The following is a 23382-nucleotide window of genomic DNA, read 5'->3' on the forward strand; positions in this document are numbered from 1 at the left end:
CTCCTGCCAACCTAGCAGTTTGAAAGCACACCAGTGCAAGCAGATAAATAGGTACCACTGCGGCAGGAAGGTAGACTGCGTTTCTGTGCGCTCTGGTTTCTGTCACAGTGTTCCATTGTGCCAGAAGTGGTATAGTCCTGCTGGCCACATGACCCGGAAAGCTGTCTGTGGACAAACGCCAGCTCCCCTTGCCTGAAGAGAGATGCGCACCACAACCCCATAGTCGCCTTTGACTGGACTTAACTGTCCAGGGGTCCTTTACCTTGCATTCAGTGGACTAGGGGGACTAGGCTAATCCCCTAAATGTTCTGGGTAAGTTAAAGTATTATGGCCTGGCACAGCCTTCCCAAAGCCCGCGAAGCTTCTGCCCAGCTTAGGGAAGGAGGTGTGAGGCTCACACATGCAATGTCACAACATCACGAGGGAGCCGGTGTACAGTTTCCGGGTCATGTGGCCAGCATGACTAAGCCGCTTCTGGCGAACCAGAGCAGCACATGGAAACGCCGTTTATCTTCCTGCTGGAGCGGTACCTATTTATCTACTTGCACTTTGACGTGCTTTCGAACTGCTAGGTTGGCAGAAGCAGGGACCGAGCAACGGGAACTCACCCCGTCGTGGGGATTCGAACTGCCAACCTTTTGATCAGCAAGTCCTAGGCTCTGTGGTTTAACCCACAGCGCCACCCGTGTCCCCACATTGAGTAGGGTACTTCAGTGCTTATCTCTTTCGCTAGCAATGTGAACTGGTGATTCAGCACACCTTCTCTTGGAAAGGGGCTTTGTGTATATATTGTGATGCACCCCTCCTTTGAATAAGCCTTTTAAAAAAAGAAAAAGCAGGAATATTTCACACCATTTGCTAAGACACACATTTGAGTTGCAGGTACAAGTTCCCACAATCCTCCTCACCAGCCCCGAACGTGTGTCCCATTGAATGTGTGAAGGGGCCTGACCGCAGTCTGCTGCAAGGGAGTTGGGTGGAGCAATTTGAGGTGCAGGGATACAGGACACCTCTTTTGTAATAATAACCATAATAATAATTAATTATCTATGCCCCGCCCATCTGGCTGGGTTTCCCCAGCCACTCTGGGTGGGTCCCAACAGAATATTAAGAACACGATAAAACATCAAACATTAAAAACTTCCCTATACAGGGCTGCCTGCAAATGTCTTCTAAAAATCAGATAGTTGTTTATTTCCTTGACATCTGATGGGAGGGCGTTCCACAGGGCAGGCGCCACCACCAAGAAGGCCCTCTGCCTGGTTCCCTGTAACCTCACTTCTTGCAGGGAGGGAACTGCCAGACGGCCCTCAGAACTGGACCTCAGTGTCCGGGAACAATGATGGGAATGGAGACGCTCCTTTAGGTATGCTGGGCCAAGGCCTTAGGACTGGGAGCAGAGGGGCCACATTGCTCTCAGTAGGGTAGCCATTTATGCATCCCCACCCCTTTAAAAAGAGGCTGGAAGAGGACACCAATTTGTACAAAATCTGCATGTATGGGTAAGATGGGAATTATAGAATTGGAGAGTTGGAAGGGACCCGCAAAGGTAATATCCAGTCCAATCCCCTGCAATGCTGGTTTATGCATTGCAGGGCTGAGTGAGCCCTGGCTCCAGTTAAATCCTGTGAGGCCTCAAAGAAGCCAGCCAATGGGCCAATAAGCAAAAAAAGAAACACAGTCACATGCCATGGATTAAACACTTGCCAGCTGTGTTCCCATAGCCAACGTTTTCCCCTAGTAACTCCAAAGAGGGCTTTACCTCTCAGAACAGAGTCCAAGGACAACTCTGCCCTGCCAATCGGATTGAAGAAAAGTTAAAGAACGTGGTTTTGGTAAACCTCTTACTTCTTAGAAATTTATTCTCCGGTGTCAAGAGCAGGATTGTAGCAGCACCTGATGGGACAACCTCCCCACACACAGGCTTAAGTGCCGTAATGCTCTTACCCCACCTTAAGGAAAGTGATCTAAAATGGAAGTAGAAATACGAGTTTAAAAAAAAAAAAAAAAATGTCAAAGCAATTCAAGGGAAAGTTAAAGGCAGTGATTCTTTAGAATGGGCCTCATCAGAACTTTATAGGTGTGAATTTGGATTCATGAGCACAGAGTCCAAGTCAGCTGTAATCTCTTGACGTTAAAGTTGTGATGCAAGTGTTTTTTATTACCCTCAAAGCAGGCCCAACTGCAAAACAACAGATGAAGCAAAGCAAAAGGCCGCAGAGAATTGTAGAATTGGAAGGGACGCCAAGGGTCATCTAGTTCAACCCCCCTGCAAGGCAGGAAGCACGGCTGAAGAATCCCTGAGCATAGCTGTCAACCTTCCCTTTTTTTGTGGGAAATTCCCTTATTCCAGCGCCGTTTCCTGCTGCTTCCCACTGCTATCCCGGATTGTTAGATATCCCGTAGACTGTCCCCGGGACAGGTGAGGCTGCTGATCCCTTATTTTTGAGGCTGCTGATCCCTTATTTTCAAATCTGAAAGTTGACAGCTATGTCCCTGAGAAAGGCCCATCCAACGTCTGCTGCACTGTCAAATAGCTCTTACCGTCAGACAGTTCTTCCTAATGTTTAGTCGGAATCTCCGAATCCGTTGGTTTGGGTCTGCCTCTCTGGAGCAGCAGAAAACAAGCTTTCCCTATGTTCCATAAGAGAGCCATTTAGATATCTGAAGATGGCTCTCATATCATCTCTCAGTCTTCTCTTCTCCAGGCTAAACAGACCCAACTCCCTCAACTGTTTGGTTTGGTTTCCAGACCCTTGATCATCTTGGTTGCCCTCCTCTGCACACATCCCTACTTGTCAAGATCCTTCTTAAACTGTGGCAGACTCCAGCTGGGAGAAGAGAGCAGGACTATTGTTATGTACTGAAGTTCTCACCCTGGGCCAGCAGGGGGATACTGTAGATAGTTATGCAAATAACGGATCGAAAGTGACGTTCAGTGATTGGATAGTTTTAGAAAATTGTTACAGTTACGTTGTACTGGAGCTCTATATAAGCAGGCTGGCTGAACCCTTCAGTTCAGTTCTGTTCTGGCCTGTGAATAAACAAGAGCTGTTTGAAGAATCGCTGTGTCGTCTGATATGTTCACCCACAACTTAACAGGCTTCATCCAGCGTTTCTGAAATCTGGCTGATATCACCCCTCCACTAACCCCTAAGAGGTGGTCTCTGTCTGTCTGTCTGTCTGTCTGTCTGTCTCATAAGAAGAGCTTGCTGGGTCAGAATAATGACCCACCTAGTCCAGCATCCTGTCCTCCCAGTTGCCACTCATATGCCACAAGCAGGCCCTGAACACTTTTCCCTCCTGTAGTTTCCAGCAACCGGATTACTGAAAGCCATCATGGCCTGTAGCTATCAAAATCCCTCTCCTCCATGAACTTGCCTAGTCCTCTTTTAAAGCTAAGTTGCCATGATGTGATGAGGAATGGCACGTTCAGAATGCATTAAGGACAGGAACGCCCAAAACGCAAGGCAACCTCGATGCTGGAGTCACACCTGCGACATCCGGTGGCCTTTGCATTTCTGCAGAGCGCCACTGGAGCTAAGAAAATATGGAGATAAATAAGTAAAGACGGCCAAGATGAATAAGTAACGGCACCGGCCTTGCCAACTCGATTCCAGGCAGCTAAGGCTGCAACCTTACACGCAAGGCTCGTTTACCAAGAGCTCTCCCTGCAGCACACAATTCCTTCCCACGCAAGGCCACGTCTCCTAGGCGTTTGGGGGAAATGCAGCAACCTTGAGACGGGGGGGAGCACAGGCAGCGTGCTGCAGTGGTTAGAGGTTTGGGCTAGGACTCAGCCATGTGAAGAATTGCAGAGTTGGAAGGGACCCTCAAAGGTCATCAATTCCAACCCAGGAATCACGGCTGAAGAATCCCTCACAGAAGGCTGTCCAAACCCTGTTTTAAAACCTCCAGAGAGTTCCCCACCTTCTGAGGGAGTCCATTCCACTGTTGGATGGTTGGGGGCAGCCTTGGAGGAATGGCAGGAGTTCCTTGGAGGAATGGCAGGATGAAAATATAATAAAATATAATTTTACATTTGTGTGTGTGTGTGTGTGTGTGTGTGTGTGTGTGTGTATGGACCCCTGACCGTTAAGTCCAGTCGTGGATGACTCTGAGGTTGCGGCGCTCATCTCGCTTTACTAGCCAAGGGAGCCGGCATTTGTCAACAGACAGCTTCCAGGTCATGTGGCCAGCATGACTAAGCCGCTTCTGGCGAACCAGAGCAGCGCACGGAAACGCCGTTTACATTCCTGCCAGAGCAGTACCTATTTATCTACTTGCACTTTGACGTGCTTTCGAGCTGCTAGGTTGGCAGGAGCAGGGACAGAGCAATGGGAGCTCACCCCGTCACAGGGATTCGAAACGCTGACCTTCTGATCGGCAAGCCCTAGGCTCAGTGGTTTAGACCACAGCACCACCCGCGTCCCATGTATATATGAATGAAAGGGAAGTAAAGATCATTACACAGCAACACGCTTTCTCTCCTTGCCACATCATTCCTTCTAACAGGAAACTCCAGTGGCGGTGTGACAATCATTTAAGTGACAAAAGGGGGCCACTTTGAAGAAGGGAGTAGTTTCTACATACTTGGGGGAAGCCTGCAAATTAAAAAACATCTTTATAAAAAAAAAAGGTAAAAGCCGAAAATGGTCCAACCAGCACCTTTCAAGTCAAAGGACTTAGAGCGTTGATGTTTCTTGAGCAGGGCGGTTTTAATCCCAGCCTTACCCACCTTGCAGGGTTGTGGTGAGGATCCAATGGGAAGGCAGAGAACCTGTGGTTCCTGCATGAAAGGGGGTTGGACTAGATGACCCTCGCAGGTCCCTTCCATCTCTACAATCCTGCGATTCTATGCCTGTGATAATGCCACTTCCTTGTCTGGATGGAGATTTGTGTGTGCCTGTGTACAGAAATCCCTGCCTTTTGCAGAGCTGTTGCCTACAATTGCACTAAGACAGGATCCTGCCCTCTGCCCCGCCAGTTTTCACCCATGCCCAAAACCATCTTTGTATCTTTTCCCAGCTATCGGCACCATGCGACCGCTGGGAAGTTCCCCATTAGGAAATGCAGCCCACCCCCAAACTGTGGATATTTGTAACGAAAATCCTTTTCCGGTCTGACATGCCAGTGAGAGACTACATGAGGGCATGGGCCAGCTGACTCCATAGGGGGCATATAATTGCTGCGGGCGATGCGGGGCTAAATTAAGGAAGCTTAATTTGACGGAATCCAGAGTCAAAGCCAGCTGGGTGTTTGTTCTTGGCCACTAACAAGCGACATAAATGATTGTGGACATACCCCTTACGGCTTGAGGAATTTCAGGTCTTTGTTGCTTTTTGGCACAGCTAAGGTTACTAGAGATCACAGAACTGTAGTGTCGGAAGGGATCCTGAGGGTCATCTAGTCCAACCCGCTCAAATCTCCAAACTTCTGGTTAACAGCCAGCCATTGTGATGGAGAATGTGTGTTTTAAAAAGGTTTTGTAGTGATCGGTTGACCATAGTTGGTTTGTTTATTTATTGCATTTCTATCCCGCTTTTCCTCCAAGGAGCTCATGGCAGCATAAACAGTTCTCCCCCTCCTCATTTAATCCCCACAACAACCCTGTGAGGTAGGTCAGAGAGGCAGTGACTGGCCCTCAAAACCACCCAGTGAGTTTCATGGTTGAGTGGGATTTGAACCCTGGTCTCCTGGGTCCTAGCCTGGCACTCTAACCATTGCACCGCCACTGGTGTGATAGGAATTTTGAGGTCTTAGATATATGTTAAATGTTCATAAGTGTACCAACCAAGCACATACATAGATCAGCACAGGAAGACCGACCTGGAACCATTTTGATTCCCAAACTGTCCCAAACTGACCATATGTTTTCTCTGCAAGGTCAAAAGAAAATGGAAAAGCTTCCCCATTGTCTTTTCCTTCACAAATCCTGTCTTCAGGGTATATCTGTGTTTGAATAGGGTGTGAGCCTGTGACATGGCCCTGGAACTAAGTATTTATCGTTACAAAAGACTGGCCAGGCTACCCAGGCAATCCAATCAAGTGACCTGCCAGACAGGAGATAAACAAGGACAGGAGAAAAACAACATTCAAATTTCTGTTTAGACCGCCTATTTTGTGATGTAGGTATGATGTATCTGAGGGGTGGTCTTAGGTTACACCTCTTCTGTGATGTATGTATGATGTTTCTGGGGGTGGTCTTGATCTACAGGGTGGCAATTTTAAAAGTCTTTATAAGGCCTTACGCGCCATTGTTCCTCCTCCTCTCCTGCGGGTGAGGGGAGCACCCTGTTGCAACAGTTCAATAAAGATCAAGCTTACTAGCTGCTTTGCTTCTTGATATTCTCTGGTTGGCCTCTGTTATTCTCTCCTACCAATACGGAACCTATTTAAGGACTCTATATGGGCTCTTGGATACCCCATAAGGGAAAAGGGCAATTTTTGTTTACAACACTGGCTCTTGTTTTTGCTGAGACCTCCCAACCGACTATAATTGCGCAACCTGAATTTTCTGGGATGCGATTGGATCCCACCTGGGAACAGAAAGAGCCTGGAGGAACCCCAGATCCCATATTTTGCCCTTGACTATGGCAACTTCTTGGCAAAAGATTCCTTCCCTGCTGCCCAACCCCATAGTCAAGGTCCCAGTTCTTTGTTTAGCAATGCCTCCTGCTGCTTTTCCAAGCCCCAAATGTTTCATTAAAGTCACCGCTGTGCATTGTGCTCGGTTTTTTTGGAGGATTAGCCAATCGCTTTAATAATCCCTCCGCGTAGAAGCCCAGAGAATTAACATTCTCCGCAGAGTTCTCTCCGCGGAGTGGCCCTGCTGCGTGCATGACCTAGTTTAATTCCCAGTTCCGCACAGAGAAGGAAAGGTGGAAGGGCTTGAGCAGAGGGACGATTCAGGAGAGTTCACCTGGTTTCGGTTTGGAGAAGCATCCTCCCATCGTGAGCCACGCAGAGAGAGGTCCCAGAAGAAGAAGCGGGTCAGAAAGCGGTGTCTTTGGCAGACATGGGTGCCCGAGCCAGCAAGGGAGAGATCAGGAGCCACAATTCATCCCCACCATGGTACAGGAACCTCTTCTCCAGCTGGTCCCTTCGGTCTACGCCGGTCATCGCCAGGCTCGGCCTTCCCTCATGACCTGAATCAAACAAAAAGTTCTATTTAGCGAGCGGTAAAACTAACAAGTGCACTTCTCAAAAGTTCACCTCCGTATCCCAGGTGCAGCCTGAGCAATCGTCAAACGAAGCGCACACTTTTTATACCCTTTCCCTTTGCAGAGAACAAACAGAAGGGGCAATTAAAAATAAAGAAAAATCTCAGCAGAAAAGTTAAACGTTCTTCGGGATTCCTGGGAACGTTAACTCCGCCTGGGGGAAACGGCAGGTCCCACGATTCCTTGGGGGAAGTCGTGTGATTTAAATGTGTGTTTTGGTGTATGGTGTGTGGGTCTGCCTGCCCTCCAGTATGTGGCTAAAAGGTAAAGGGGTAAAGGGACCCCTGACCATTAGCGCTCATCTCGCTTTACTGGCCGAGGGAGCCGGCGTACAGCTTCCGGGTCATGTGGCCAGCAGGACTAAGCCACTTCTGGCGAACCAGAGCAGCACACGGAAACGCCATTTACCTTCCCGCCGGAGCGGTACCTATTTATCTACTTGCACATTGATGTGCTTTTGAACTGCTAGGTTGGCAGGAGCAGGGACCGAGCAACAGGAGCTCACCCCGTTGCGGGGATTCGAACCGCCGACCTTCTGATCAGCAAGTCCTAGGCTCTGTGGTTCAACCCACAGTGCCACCCGCGTCCCTTAGTGTGTGGCTAGCCTTCCCCAAAATCTGGCACCTTTCAGATGTTTTGGACTCCCAATTCCCTCTGGCCCCAGCCAGAGCAGCCATATGACGCTGGGGCAGATGTGCACACAACCATGCTGATGGGCGATGCAGTTGAAAACATCTGGAGGGCACCAGGTTGAGGAAGACTGGTCCAGTGACTTTCAAACCATCCTAATGAAGGAACCTTGCGGTCCCTTGGAAGTTCATCAGGAGTTCCTGGATAGGAAGAGGAAGAAGGCTGGGCAGACTCCCCCAAAACACAGCTTTCCCTTTTAACCCTTAGAGCCCGGTGGTCCTGTTCCTCTTCTTCTTCCTCACCTGCCCACTCCAAGTGTGTGAGCAGGCAGAGGCGCAAGGAGAAGGACCTTCTGTCTTCACTCCCTCTGGGAGGTGGCACCACCTAAGCCCATAGGCAGCAGTGAGCAAAAAGCTGCAGCAAGGAGATGACCTCATTGAGGGCAGGGACCCATTGAGCCCACTGGCCTCCCAAACCAGGAATTGTACCAATAAATGGAACCCCCATGTTCAGAAGCAGATGCCTCTGTATACATTGGTGATGGATGAGTAGAAAGACAGTGAAATGGTTTGTGTTTGTTGATTCAGAATTTCTAGCTAGTCCTGATCATGTATGAGCATCACTCAGAGCTGATTCAGACAGAATCGCTCCTCAGTTGATGTTAACTGCATGGTACCTTGGATCTCAAACGCCTTGGATCCCAAACAAATCAGCTCCCGAACGATCGAAACCCGGAAGTGAGTGTTCCAGTTTTCAAACGATTTTCGGAAGCCAATCAGAAGCCGTGCTTTGATTGCCTGCAGCCAATCAGAAGCCGTGCTTTGGTTTCCGAACATTTTGGAAGTCAGGCGGACTTCCAGAATGGATTCTGTTCGACTTCCAAGGTACGACTGCATTAGAGATGTTGGAGAGCCATCTGTCAAAATTTGCCCTTCTCCGGATTTTGCAAGAAAGATGCATCAATTTGTGAAAAGTTCTTGCAAAAATGTGTATGTTAGAGCAATTTCCATATAAAAATGCATATTACTAGGAGAAACCTGCCGGTGAATTTTTATGTGGCACTTTAGATGGGCAAAATAAGAGATGGAGATAAAGTGGAATTGACAGATTCCCCTCTTCTTCATCCCTAATTGCATCTCAAGCGGTTGGGATGTCTGCCTTGCAGGCTCCAGAGTGCCATGGGACAGCTGGCAGAGGAGGCAAGGAGGCCGCTGGAGGACAGATATTGCCTGCACACTCAGCTCCTCCTGGCCTGCTGTTTCAGCAAATTGCAGCCTCCAGATTGGATCTGGTCAGCACAGCAGCAAGTGCTGTCAGGATAACTCTTTATCTCCTTTCCCAAGTTAGAAACAATCTCCCCGAATTAAACATTAAACAAGAGATGCAATTGAGATGTCCAAGGTACATCAATAAAACGCACTTCTCCAGTACTCTGAACGGAAACAGGTGAGCCAAGATAAATGCAGGTGACATGGAGAAGAAAGCAAGAAGACTTGATAAGGACACACACACACACACACACACACACACACACACACACAGTGTGAGACGTCCTTCCCCCGCCAGGTCCCTGCCAACCCCTCCAAATGTTTTGGGCTGGCTGATGCCGGGGCTGATGGGAGTTGTAGTCCACAACATCTGAACAGATTAGCGAAGGCTGGTTTGGAGATAACTTTATCCTGAAGGAGCATCTCCAGCCCCCTCGTTCTGCCCAGACACTGAGGTCCAGCGCCAAGGGCCTTCTGGCAGTTCCCTCACTGCGAGAAGCCAAGTTACAGGGAACCAGGCAGAGGGCCTTCTCGGTAGTGGCGCCCACCCTGTGGAACGCCCTCCCACCAGATGTCAAAGAGAAAAACAACTACCAGACTTTCAGAAGACATCTGAAGGTAGCCCTCTTTAGGGAAGCTTTTAATGTTTACTAGACTATTGTATTTTAATATTCTGTTGGAAGCCGCCCAGAGTGGCTGGGGAAACCCAGCCAGATGGGCAGGGTATAAATAATAAAGTATTATTATTATTATTATTATTATTATTATTATTATTATTATCATTATCATTATTATCATCATCATTATCATTATTATTATTATTATCATCCATATAAACAGAGGGATTCAGGGATCACCTGACAAAACTGATGAACGGTTCGTTCAGAACAAGTTATAGGAATCCCTTCCACTCAAGATGTAGTGCTAGCCATCAGATGTTTAAGATGCTTAAACAAGCTCAGTGAGAAGGATGGGTCGTTCATGATAGCCAAGTTGAACCCCCATGTTCAACAGCAGTATACTGTGGCTCTCAAACTTTGCTTACACGACACTACAAAAAGTGGGTGAGGACTTGCTGGTAGTGCTGCTGCCAGGGGCTGCCTGGTTGGTACTGAACCACAACGGGGACTTTTCAGTGGTGGTTCTCCAGTTGTGGAACACTCTCCCCATTAACTTTCCAGAGGAATTTGAAAACATTCCCGTCCACCCAGACATTGGGTGGCTGAAGAAGACTATTCCTGGCAATCTGTTGATCAGTGGGTGGAAGAACACTGTTAACTGTACAGTGGTACTTCGGGTTACATACGCTTCAGGTTACATACGCTTCAGGTTACAGACTCCGCTAACCCAGAAATAGTACCTCGGGTTAAGAACTTTTCTCCAGGATGAGAACAGAAATCGGGCTCCGGTAGCGCGGCAGCAGCAGGAGGCCCCATTAGCTAAAGTGGTGCTTCAGGTTAAGAACAGTTTCAGGTTAAGTACGGACCTCCGGAACGAATTAAGTACTTAACCCGAGGTACCACTATAATGGCTTTTAGAATGTTTTTAATAGAAGCTGCTTTTAGATGTTTTTAACTGTTAGCACTTTTAGAATGTTTTAAATCTGTTTCGGAATGTTTCTGCTTTCTTTTCTAAACTGCGTATCTGTTTGCTGCCCTGGGCTCCTTGGGGTGGAAGGGCCAGATATAAGTTCAATAAATAAATAAATATGCATTTCCAAGAGGGATCGCATTGGCCAAGGACTTGCAAGGGTCCCTAGCCATCAGGGCAATTCTTATGACCCTAAATATTTGATTTTTCATGCTATATTTTTTATTTTTTAAAAAAATCAAATATTTATCCCAAGGATGTTTTTAAAGGGGGGGAAACCATTTTGAATATTGCAGTGGGGATATTTTGATAGAAGCCTCTGAGTAAAATCCTCTCTCAGCATCCTATCAAAGAACTGCAGGGTCAGAAGGGACCCAATGAGTCATCTAGTTCAACCCTCTGTGATGCAGGAATTATAGCTAAAGGGCTTTTCACAAGTGCAGAGTGTTATGGTGCACTTATCTGAGGAGCTGTGAAATCCAAGACTGTGCAGGTCACAGGCTAGCAGCCAAAGCTAAACAGGCACCATCTACCCAGAAGGTCCAAGGTCAACGCCTCTCTGTTCGGTTCAAACATCAGCTGTTCTAAACGACACCATTAAGGGTATCAAGAAATCTTGCCTCTTTGTCCTGACTGGAACACATATTTAGCCAGTCTATGTGAAGATAGGGACGCGGGTGGCGCTGTGGGTTAAACCACAGAGCCTAGGACTTGCTGATCAGAAGGTCAGCAGTTCGAATCCCCGCGACGGGGTAAGCCCCCGTTGTTCGGTCCCTGCTCCTGCCAACCTAGCAGTTTGAAAGCACATCAAAGTGCAAGTAGATAAATAGGTACCGCTCCGGCGGGAAGGTAAATGGAGTTTCCGTGCTCTGCACTGGTTCGCCAGAAGTGGCTCAGTCATGCTGGCCACATGACCCGGAAGCTGTACGCTGGCTCCCTCGGCCAGTAAAGCGAGATGAGCACCGCAACCCCAGAGTCGGTCATGACTGGACCTAATGGTCAGGGGTCCCTTTACCTTATGTGAAGATAGTTGAAGTCAGTGGCATAGAGTGGGGGGATGGGGGGCGGGGGACCGACACAGGGGCGATTGCCCTGGGCATAAAATTGTTCGGAGGTGCAAAATTTCAACACCCAGTGCTGCCTCAACACAGCCATGTGCTTCCGTCGCTGGGCTCCTTTGAAAACAGCTTCTCCATGAGAACCAGGAAAAGATGGCAAAATGTTTAAAACAGGCTCCAATAAGGGTTGGAAATGTAAGGGAAAATGTGGTGGAATTTTAAATTGATCAAAAAGTATTGGGAAATGATTTAGAATGAACTGAAAAAAATGTTTAAGATAACCTTTGTAAAAAGTCCAGAAGCTTTTCTGCTAGGCATTTCAGGTCAAGATTTACCAAAAGAGAAGAAAAGGCATTTCATGTATGCTACAACTGCAGCTAGAATATTGCTAGCACAAAGATGGGAAAGTGTTGAAATACCAGCCAAAGAAGAATGGCAAGGAAAATTGATGGAATACGCTGAAATGGCAAAACTAACAGAAAGACTTCGAGACAAGGACAATAGAGACTTTAGGAAAGACTGGGAACCATTCATGTTATTTTTACAGAATCAATGTAAAGAAATGGACTCACTTGCAGGGTTTGTTTAAACACTTGCAATTAATAAAATAAATGTAGGAAATAGAATGAGGATGTTAAAATGATGAGAGAAGAAGAATAATTATGTTGAAAGAGTTCGAGAATAAGAAATAACCAAGAAGCAGGGAAAGATAATATGCCAAAAAATCAGAAGAGGGAGCTGAGGGAAGTCGTGGAGGGGAGGGGCAAATTGGGGGGTGGTATTTTTGTTATATGTTGTGATATTTTGATGTTAAAAAAATTGTAAAATCTCAATAAAAATTATTACAAAGAAGAGAGAGAACCAAGAAACGACCTCTCCAGACAACAGAACAACTCTTCTTTTCTTATCTCTGTGGCTGCGATCTCCTGGGTGACATGGAAGCTGTTAGGCAGCGGGTTGCATATGCATATTCTGTCATTCCCTCCCTCTCACGCCCCCCACCCCCCTCCATGCAGCCCTGGGCACTGGCAACCCACGCTATGCCACTGGTTGAAGTCACCCATTGCTATAACACCTCCTTCTCTTTTGGGTGCTTCCTTGGTTTCCGTCTTCGTCTCAAGATCTCCCTGAGTGTTTTGATTGGGGGGGGGGAGGTGACAATATCACATCCTCAGCACTAAATTACTATTGGGGCCTAGTATCACCACCCACGACGATCCTTTGTAGGGGTGCACCCCTTTGGGAATGTCAAACTTGATGGACTCAGTGTTGTCTTTGATGTACAGAGAGACACCACCTCCGGGACAGCCTTCTCTGTCCTTCTTCTAGAGTTTATCTCCAGAGATAACTGTGTACTGCTGGGTACTTTCTGTCCCACCAGTTTTCTTTTACCTATCAATGCCATCTGCTAAGACCAAGCGCTCCAGTTCAGCCATCTTCCCTCAGAGGCTCTTAGCATTGGTGCATAAACACTTGTATACAGTCTCTCAGTGCCTTTGGCCTTGTGGTGCTATGACCTCTCTTACACTGTCCTGAGGCAGCCCCACCAGGAGGAAAAGAAGCTGCCTCATTCTCTTCCAGTTCTCTTGAACTGTCTGATGCTACTAGCAACAATGGCTGTGCTCTGCCCGCACAGCTGGTGGCAGCAACGATTCTGAATACCAATTGCCGGCAACCACAGGAGCAGAGAATTCTCTTATTATTGGGTCTTGCTTGTGGGTTTCCTTCTGGGGCATCTGGGCAGCCACTGTGAGAAGAGGACACGTTCTTGGACAGACCAGCCGGATCGAGCAGGCTCTTTCTGTCTTCTTAGGTTCTGCTTATCAGTTGCTGCTGCTGCTGCTGCTGTTGCCTCACTCTCCATTTCCATTCAGGAAGCAAAATCCCATCGTTAAATGAGTGTGAAGTGATTGGCCAGTGGGAACCCAAGGGGAGGAGTTAGAGTTGGAGTTGTGTGGAAGTCAGTTGGGAGTTGGAGAAGGAAGAGGGAGGATAAGTCTGTGGGTTGGTCGAGTTCTGTTGTGAGGGAGTGAGAGAAACTGTTAGGAGGAGTCAGATAGACAGCTGGGATAATTAGTTAGAAGTTATTAGAAAGGTATAGGCCGGTATAGAAACTAAGGATAAGAAACTGACAAGAAAAATTATCTGAAACCATAAACTTGTTCATGCTTATAAAATAAACTTGATTATTTGTTTTTAATGTTAGCAACTGTCTGGACTCAGTGTGTACCCGAGAGAAACGGGTTGGTGGCAGCGGGGAAGTGATCATAGTGGTGGCACAGGGATCAATAGACCGTCAAACGTCCGGGGATCCTGTGTGATCGCCACACTGCTCTATTCTGCTTTGGTCAGACTACACCTGGAATACCGTGTCCAATTCTGGGCACCACAATTTAGGAAGAATGCTGACAAGCTGGAATGAGTGCAGAGGAGGGCGGCCAAGTTGATCAAGGGTCTGGAAGCCAAGCCATATGAGGAACAGTGGAGGGAGTTGGGTATGTTTAGCCTGGAAAAGAGGAGACTGAGATATCTCAAGGGCTGTCACATGGAACAGGGGCACCAACTATAGGGGGCCCTAGAGGCCCAAGCATCCACAAAGTTTTTGTTGTGGGTGCTCAGCACCCACACCGCAGGGCCCCCCACATGCCAGAGGTCACATCCAAGGTCTCATGAGACCTCAGAGATGCTGCCTGAGGCCTTGCGAAAACCTCATAACCTGACTTCCTGTGGCACCAGAAGTCAGGTTCTGAGGCTGTGGGGCACATGATGTCGTGACCTGGGGCCACATCAGCACCCCTGACATGGAAGATAGAGCAAGCTTGTTTTCTCCTGCTCTGGAGGGTAGGACTCAAACCAATGACTTCAAGTTACAAGAAAGGAGATTCCGACTAAACATCAGAAAAACTTTCTGACAGAGCTGTTCGACAGTGGAATGGTCTCCCTTGGGAATTTGTCCAGGCATAGGCAAACTCTGGCCCTCCAGATGTTTGGGACTACAATTCCCATCATCCCTGACCACTGGTCCTGTTAGCTAGGGGTGATGGGAACTGTAGTCCCAAACATCTGGAGGGCCGGAGTTTGCCTATGCCTATTGTAGACTATCCTTCATTGGAGGTTTTCAAGTAGAGGCTGGATGGCCATCTGTCATGGATGCTTTAGCTGAGATTCCTGCATTGCAGGGGGTTGGACTAGATGACCCTTGGGGTCCCTGCCAACTCTACAATTCTATGATTCTACATCAGGCACCCATTTCACATGGAGCACCCTTCCCAAAACATTGGATTTCTGTCGGAGAGGTTTTGTACTTTTTTAATATAAAAAACCCTCTATGTTTAAAAACATATTTGAAACCTTATTAGATCCCTCATCCCTCTTACCTTGACTTTGGCTTTACACATTGTCATTTTTAACGCTACTTTTCTCAATTAAGAGAAAATAAATCCTGCTTTCCTTCGTGATACCCTAATGGTGCACCTGGAGAGAATATGTCATGTGCTGAACGAAGCTGAATAATTAAAGGCTCCTCCTGTGAGCTCCAAAGCATTTGCAGACCCCAGAGGTTGTGACTGGCAAGGAGGAGTCCTCCTGCATGAGTCACTGGCCTGCGGAGACCACCTCCTTTCCGCTGGGATCCTCCAGAGGTGGGCAGTCCTTCAGGGCCTCTAAGCCATCTCTTTCCAGACAGGGACTCAGAAGCATTCGCTGCCCTCAGGGAGGCTGCCTGAAGCAGCTCAGCATGAGTTGCTGCTATTTTGAGTGGCGGCAGAGGCAATGTGGGCCCTCTGAAGTCTTGCATGGGACTGACCACCACAATTATAGCACATGATTATTATTTAAATTCCTTTTTTTTGTCTCTCAAATCCTTTCTTATTTTATTCACATAATATACATTCTTCACAGCAAACAACTCCAAAATAAGCAGACAACTCCAAAATAAAATCATATGTAACAAACCATAAGTCTCATGTTTTCATTTACACAGATCTCCTCTCCGATACTTTTACAGTAGTACCTCGGATACTTCGTTCCGGAGGTCTGTTCTTAACCTGAAACTGTTCTTAACCTGAAGCACCACTTTAGCTAATGGGGCCTCCTGCTGCTGCCGTGCTGCCGGAGCACGATTTCTGTTCTCATCCTGAAGCAAAGTTCTTAACCTGAGGTATTATTTCTGGGTTAGCGGAGTCTGTAACCTGAAGCGTATGTAACCTGAAGTGTATGTAACCCGAGGTACCACTGTACTTAATATTTACTTGATATTACTTGATCAAGTATCAAAGTATCAAATACCAAATATGAAGAAATATCAAGATTATTATTTAAATTCCTATAGCACCCTTCATCCAACTATCACAGGGCAGTTTACAATATAAAATCACAAACGTACACATAGGAGCCAACTCCTGTGGCCAAGATGCCTTTGCCCCCTCCCCAATAAAATATTTGAGGGGGCTGGGCTCCCCCAAAGTTGATGGGCATTGCCATTTAAATGGTGTTTGTGTTTGCAACACATCATGTGATTGATTATGTGGGGCAGGGCTTACCTGCCCACCAAATATTTGATTCAAGTTGGCACCCGTGCACATGCATAGTAAACAAAAACAATAATCTACACACACACAGGTCATAGATTGTTTAATTAGCCTGGGAGAAGACAAATGTTTTTGCCTGGCATCTAAAGATATGTAACAAAGGCTTCCTGAGGAGAACATTCCACAAATGGGGAGCCACCACAGAAAAGGCCGTTCTCATGTTGCCACCCTCCAGACCTCTCATGGAGGAGGCACACAAAGAAGAACCTCAGAAGATGTTTTCAGGGTCCGGGTTGGTTCATAAGGGGAGAGGTGGTCCTTGAGGTATTGCAGTCCTGAGGCGTGACTTAGGAAAGTTCATATTTCAGTGCAAATTAAACTTTCTCTCAGTTTTATATACGTTGTAAAATGGAATAATAATTAAAAACTTTACCTCCAAAAAGCAAACTAAATCTAGTTTCACCCCCATCACTAGCCAGAACATCATTTGTACATTAAAGGATCAGGCTTATCCTCTGGTAATGGAAGCATATTTGAGGCTGAAGCAAGCAAAGTGGTCTTATTTGTGGAGTGGTGGGATCCCCAGCAAACAAATCCACGAGTCCTTTCAATACTCAGCCAGAATCTACACACACACACAAATACACACTGCCCTCCTTAAAGTCTGGCACACCCAGAGGCATCATTGAGTCAAGGAAACACGCAGAAGAATGCTCAGCATCTTTCTAAAATTGGGTCATGTATTTTGGGCTGATGCATAGATGTTTAAGAATACAAGACTTTGCAATTCCATGGAGTGGGCTGTTAAATTATTATTATTATTATTATTATTATTATTATTATTATTATTAACAGTAATAAGAATACAGTGGTACCTCAGGTTATATACGCTTCAGGTTACATACACTTCAGGTTACAGACTCCGCTAACCCAGAAATAGTGCTTCAGGTTAAGAACTTAGCTTCAGGTTGAGAACAGAAATCGTGCTCAGGCGGCGCGGCGGCGGCAGGAGGCCCCATTAGCTAAAGTGGTGCTTCAGGTTAAGAACAGTTTCAGGTTAAGAATGGACCTCCGGAACGAATTAAGTACTTAACCCGAGGTACCACTGTAATAATTTATGATGATGGAGGCGGGCAGGAGAAAAAGAAGACTTTTTAATTCACTTTTCCCTTCCTGACCTTTTTTTCTGGGCAAAGGCTTTACAGAGCACCTGCTTGGCATGCAAAAGGTCCCAGGTCCCATCCCCAGGGCAGGGTACCTTGCCTGAAACGCTCGAGAGCCACTGCCAGACAGAGTAAACAGTGTTGAACTAGATGGACCAATGGTCTGCCTCAATATAAGGCAGCTTCCTATTTAATTCAGCTCTTTAAAAAAAAAAAAGAAGAATAAGGACTAGAATCTTGATTTGTCTTTAAGGAAAGGGCTGTAGCTCCTTGGTAGAGCATCTGCCTTTTGAGCAGAAGGAACCAGGTTCTATCCCTAGTAGCATCCCCAGGTAGGGATGCCTGAAACCCTGGAGAGCTGCTGCCAGTTAGTGCAGACAACATTGAGCTGGAAGGATCACCACTCTCTGACTCAGTACAAAGCAGGTTCCTATGCATCTGTGCATCACGGGAAGGGCTGTAGCTCAACGGAAGAGCATCTGATTGCATGCAAAATGTCTCTGGTTCAGTGGCGTAGCGTGGGTTGTCAGCGGGGCAAGGCAAGTAATTTGCGCCCCCTAACCCGTGGATTTTAGCAGGGGGCAGAGAGCTGCGAGTGCGAGCGCACCCCCCCCAGATGTTGCGCCCGGTGCGGCCGGCCCCCCCTGCACCCCCCACGCTACGCCACTGCTCTGGTTCAACCCCCGGCAGCATCTCCAGGTAATGACCCCCCCCCAAAAAAACCCCTGGAGAGCTGCTGCCAGTCAGTGTAGACAATACTGAGCTAGATAGACCAGCGCTCTGAGTCCGTACAAGACAGCTTTCCTGTGCTCCTACTTGGTGACACACACCAAGGATGATTTACGCAGGAGCGGAGTCCATCATGAACCGCAGGCGAGAGAGAGAGATCCTTTCAAGGGATCCTGTTTATTACCCGGCTGGAAGCGGACGGGTCAGAGTCCCTGCCAGTCCGTCAGAGGGAAAGCAGAGAGCAAGAGGACTAAAAGAAAAGGGGGAAAGTGGCGGGGGGTGGGAGAAGCAATTAAAATGTTGTCCTTGTTGCAGCACAGCTGTTTGCAGCGCAGGGGAGGTTTTGAGCCCAAACAACGGGAGGGGGGACCACTGCAGCTTTTTGGGAGCGCACACAGAGAAAGGCTGGATTATCCCTCCCAACCAGCAGCTGAAGATTTCAATCAAGGCATCTCTCATCATATGCACCACAGAAGCTGTGTTTTAGCTGAGATTTCCAAAAAGAAATGAATCATTTTCTTAGATTCCACCTTCCCCCGCTCCCCACACACACACTAAGAATCCGGGGTGCAAAGGAAAAGCCTCTTGGTTGCATCCTTCCCACCTACCCGCTTAATTCCTGCTTCCTCCAGCTGGGAGGGTTTCGCCTTACCTGGGCAGGGAGAGCAGTGAGGCGCGCAAGGAACTGGGCATCAGCCTTGGCATCAGCTGCCGGATGGAGGCAGAGGCTGTGGAAGAGGCTGCTTTCGCTCCTGCCTGGACTTCTGGGTCTTTGCAGAGAGGGAGGCCGGGTTTCCTCTCTCCCCCCCCCCCCCGCCCCAGCCCTGCAGTATTGATCCAAATGGGCCAAGGAGGTGCCAACTTGGCCGGAGTCCCGCAAGGCTTCCTTCCGGCGCCAGCAGCTGCTGCTCATCTGCAGCCCCCGAAAACTTTAGGCTGGGGAAAGACGGAGGGAGACTCCGGGTCCTGCATGAAACTTCCAAGGCACCTGCAGGCAGAGAGAGAAAGGGAGAGGGAGAGAGAGAGGCTGCTGACAGCTCAGAGCCCCCCTGGCGGTGGCTGAGAAGACAGCCCTAGGCTCCAGGGTCAGAAGCGGACCCAGGAGTGCTCTCTGGGACTTAACCGCTTCACCGCTGCAGCGGGACAGTCAGGGAGCGAGGGAGCATCCCTTGGTGCTTGGCAAGGAAGATCAGATCGTAAGAGGAACACAGGACACAGAGAGAGAGGGAGACAAGAGGTTACATAAGGCCACAGGAAGCTGCCTGAGTCACAACCCTGGTCCATTGGGCTCAAAATAGTCTGTGCTGACTGGTCCGGCGATTTCGGGAGTCTCCTGGAGACAGGGGCAGTTTTACTAGGAAACTAATGAATCTAATGAATGCCGATCAGAAGGTCGGCGGTTCGAATCCCTGCGACGGGGTGAACTCCCGTTGCTCGGTCCCAGCTCCTGCCAACCTAGCAGTTCGAAAGCACGTCAAAGTGCAAGTAGATAAATAGGTACTGCTCCGGCGGGAAGGTAAACAGCGTTTCCGTGCGCTGCTCTGGTTCGCCAGAAGCGGCTTAGTCATGGTGGCCACATGACCCGGAAGCTGTACACCGGCTCCCTCGGCCAGTAAAGCGAGATGAGTGCCGCAACCCCAGTCGGTCACGACTGGACCTAATGGTCAGGGGTCCCTTTACCTTTACCTTTAATGAATCTTAATCTTGAGGGCCCCGATCCCAGAGGACCCCCAGAAGCAACTTAAGTCCACATGGCTTAACATTTTTGGGTCTAGTCAGTGCTTTTTTTCTGGGGGGGTGGGACGCAGGGGGATGCAAACCCCTAAACATTTTGTGAATCTAAGTTGGGCCTCATCCAGGAGCATTATTTCAATTTGAGTAGAAAAATGAGAGTACACCTAAACATTTTCTTTTTTATATAGAAAAAAAGCACTGGGTCTAGTAGACTCAACTGGAGTCGCACAACTCATATTGATTAATTTTGTTGTTGTATACCGTATATTTCAGCAATCCCAAAGTCTGTGAGTCAGTAGCACACAAGGGTGCCAACTTGAATAAAACATTGGGGGGGGGGCGCTCAGGTAAGCTCCGCCCCACATGATCAATCACAAGACACGACACACCATTTGATGGAAATGCCCATCAAATTGGGGGGGCCCGGGGCCCTCAAATATTTTATGGGGGGAGGAAGGGACCATGGACCCTAGGAGTTGCTTCCTATGGTAGCACAGATGTTGCAAAGGTGGGGTGATCTGTCGTGGAAGAACCCCACTGAAGAAGATAACAGCAGCTACCCAGACATCGTTGCTGGTTGCTAAGGGGGCCCCCATGACGGTTTAAGCTTCAGGGGCCCCAAAAATGTAGGTCCCCCGCAGTCTGGAAATGGCAGGGATCGAACCTGAGACCTTCTCCATGCAGAGTAGGCAGTCTGTTATAGAACAGTTGTCCTTTTCGTAAAGATAAACCAAGACTCTAGTCCTCATGGTTCTGAACTTCGGAACTCTCTTCCACAGGAGGCAGTGATGGCCACCAATCTAGATGGCTTTTAAAGAGGATTGGAGAAATTCATTGAGATGAAGGCTATTAATCCCTACTAGCTAAGATGGCCAGGCTCTGCCTCCACCGTCAGAGGCAGCAATGCTTCTGAATACCAGTTGCTGGGAACTGCAGGAGAATAGAATAGAATAGAATAGAATAGAATAGAATAGAATAGAATAGAACAGAATAGAATAGAATAGAATTTATAATTTATACCCCGCCCATCTGGCTGGGTTTCCCCAGCCACTCTGGGCGGCTTCCAACAGAGTATTAAAATACAGTGGTCTGTTAAACATTAAAAGCTTCCCGAAACAGGGCTGCCTTCAGATGCCTTCTAAAAGTCTGGTAGTTGTTCTTCTCTTTGACATCTGGTGGGAGGGTGTTCCACAGGGTGGGTGCCACTACCGTGAAGGCCCTCTGCCTGGTTCCTTGTAACTTGGCTTCTCGCAGTGAGGGAGCCACCAGAAGGCCCTCAGAGCTGGACCTCAGTGTCCGGGCTGAACGATGGGGGTGGAGATGCTCCTTCAGGTACACTGGACCGAGGCCATTTAGGGCTTTCAAGGTCAGCACCAACACTTTGAATGGTGCTCGGAAACATGCTGGCAGCCAATGTAGGTCTTTCAAGACCAGTATTATGTGGTCTCGGCGGCCGCTCCCAGTCACCAGAGGGCAGAATGCTCTTGTGCTAGAATCCTGCTTGCCAGATTCCCACAAGCATGTGGTTGGCCACTGTGAGAACAGGATGCTGGACTAGTTGGGCCATTGGCCTGATCCAGCAGGCTCTTCCTATGTTCTTACAAAGTGCTGATTTAAATAGGAACCTATCCCAGGCTGAATCAGACCACTGATCCTTTGAACGGAAGTGTTGTCTGTGCTGCTACAGCCCTTCCCCTAAAATAAATTAAGATTCTAGTCCTTATGGTTATAACAAAAAACCCAGAGCTGAATTAAACAGGAAGCAGCCTTATACTGAGTCTGATCACTGGTCCATCTAGCTTAGCACTGTCTACACTGACTGACAGCAGCTCTCCAGGATTTTGGAGAGGGATCCTCCCTCTCCCATCCCTCCATGGAGACGCTGCTTGGGGTTGAACCTGAGACATTGTGCATGCAAAGCAGCTGTTCTGTCACTTAGCTACAGCTTCTTCCTCAGGCTTAGAGCACACCTAAAATAAACAGAGCCAGTCCTTTAGCCCAAAAATGGAAAACAAGCGAGGTCCCAAAGAAGAAAGGCAACTTAAGTTGACCAAATATGCACAACTTGCAGACTTAACATATAGAATAAGAGAACAAGAAGAACACACGTTTAAAGAAGATTGGAAAACGTTTATTGAATATGCGGAAAATAATTGGCAGCATTAAGATAAATTCAACGGTGTAAATAAGTTTTGATGGATGCAATAATGGAATATTGATTGGTATAGTTTTTTGTAAAATATGCAGGGATTTAAGATATGTAAAATGAACCATGGAGAGAGGAGAAGGGAAGTCATGGATATCTTAAGGAGGTAAAATGAGTATTTGAAATTGTAAAACAGAAAATTTGATTAAAAATTATATATATATATACGTATATATAAAACAGAGCCAGTCCCCAAAGCTGTGCTCTGATCCCTTGCTGATTTGCCTTTGATGTACCCCAAAAATGCCCTCTGGGTTGCCTCCAGTCAGTGCACTTGGGCTCCCCAAAGTGGTGTATCGTAGCTCTCTCAGACACCCCACACAAACATTGGCACCCTCCAAGGCCAGTGTCTCTCCTATATTTTTAATGAGCTGGTTTTTCATTCCATCTCCCCTCTTTCCTCCGATGAGCGTACACAGTTCTCTGCCTTCCGCCATCCCATCCTGTTTGCATTTCATTTTCACAGCAACCCTGTGAGGTAGCACAGGAGCCAACTCCTAGGGGCCAAGGTCCCTTCTTCAGCTGCCCCTCAATAAAATATTTGAGAGGGCCAAACCCACCAAAGTTGATGGGCTTTGCCATTCAAATGGTGTGTCTGCGAAGAGTCTTGTGATCAATTATGTGGCGCGGGGCAATTATGTGGGGGCCCACCATATTTTATTTAAGTTCGCACCCCTGAGAGGTAGGTTAGGCTGACAGGCAGTGACTGGCCCACAAGGTCACCCAGTGAGCTTCCTGGCTGAACAGGGATTTGAACCTTGGTCTCCCTTAGTCCATCCCAACCTAACCTACCCCACAGGGTCGTTGTGGAGATTAAATAAGGAGGGGGTAGAACCATGCACAGGACACAGGTGGCGCTGTGGGTTAAACCACTGAGCCTAGGACTTGCCAATCAGAAGGTCGGCGGTTCGAATCCCCACGACAGGGTGAGCTCCCGTTGCTTGGTCCCTGCTCCTGCCAACCTAGCAGTTCGAAAGCACGTCAAGTGAAAGATAAATAGGTAAAAGCAATGACAAACCTAGACAGCATCTTAAAAAGCAGAGACATCACCTTGCCAACAAAGGTCCATATAGTTAAAGCTATGGTTTTCCCAGTAGTGATGTATGGAAGTGAGAGCTGGACCATAAAGAAGGCTGATCGCCGAAGAATTGATGCTTTTGAATTATGATGCTGGAAGAGACTCTTGAGAGTCCCATGGACTGCAAGAAGATCAAACCTCTCCATTCTTAAGGAAATCAGCCCTGAGTGCTCA

General features: G+C 47.8%; 1 protein-coding gene across 5 annotated transcripts in view; it reads right to left on the bottom strand.

The window, feature by feature from the left end:
* Positions 1 to 19228, bottom strand: part of AIFM3 (AIF family member 3) — a 50940-nt gene extending 31712 nt beyond the window's left edge. For 2 of the 5 annotated variants that reach the window (XM_080986293.1, XM_080986292.1), the window contains exons 1-2: positions 18843 to 19228; positions 6923 to 7148 (exon numbers count right to left, since the gene is read on the bottom strand). In XM_080986293.1, the coding sequence (XP_080842419.1) occupies positions 6923 to 6953 (31 nt within the window). In that variant the 5' untranslated portion in view covers positions 6954 to 7148; positions 18843 to 19228. The remainder of the gene's footprint in view (positions 1 to 6922; positions 7149 to 18842) is intronic. The other 3 variants (XM_080986296.1, XM_080986295.1, XM_080986294.1) reach the window with 2 other exon arrangements.
* Positions 19229 to 23382: the final 4154 nt, after the last annotated feature.

This window comes from Podarcis pityusensis (assembly GCF_964106645.2).
Source record: "Podarcis pityusensis genome assembly, chromosome: 16".
Taxonomy (NCBI): Eukaryota; Metazoa; Chordata; class Lepidosauria; order Squamata; family Lacertidae; genus Podarcis; species Podarcis pityusensis.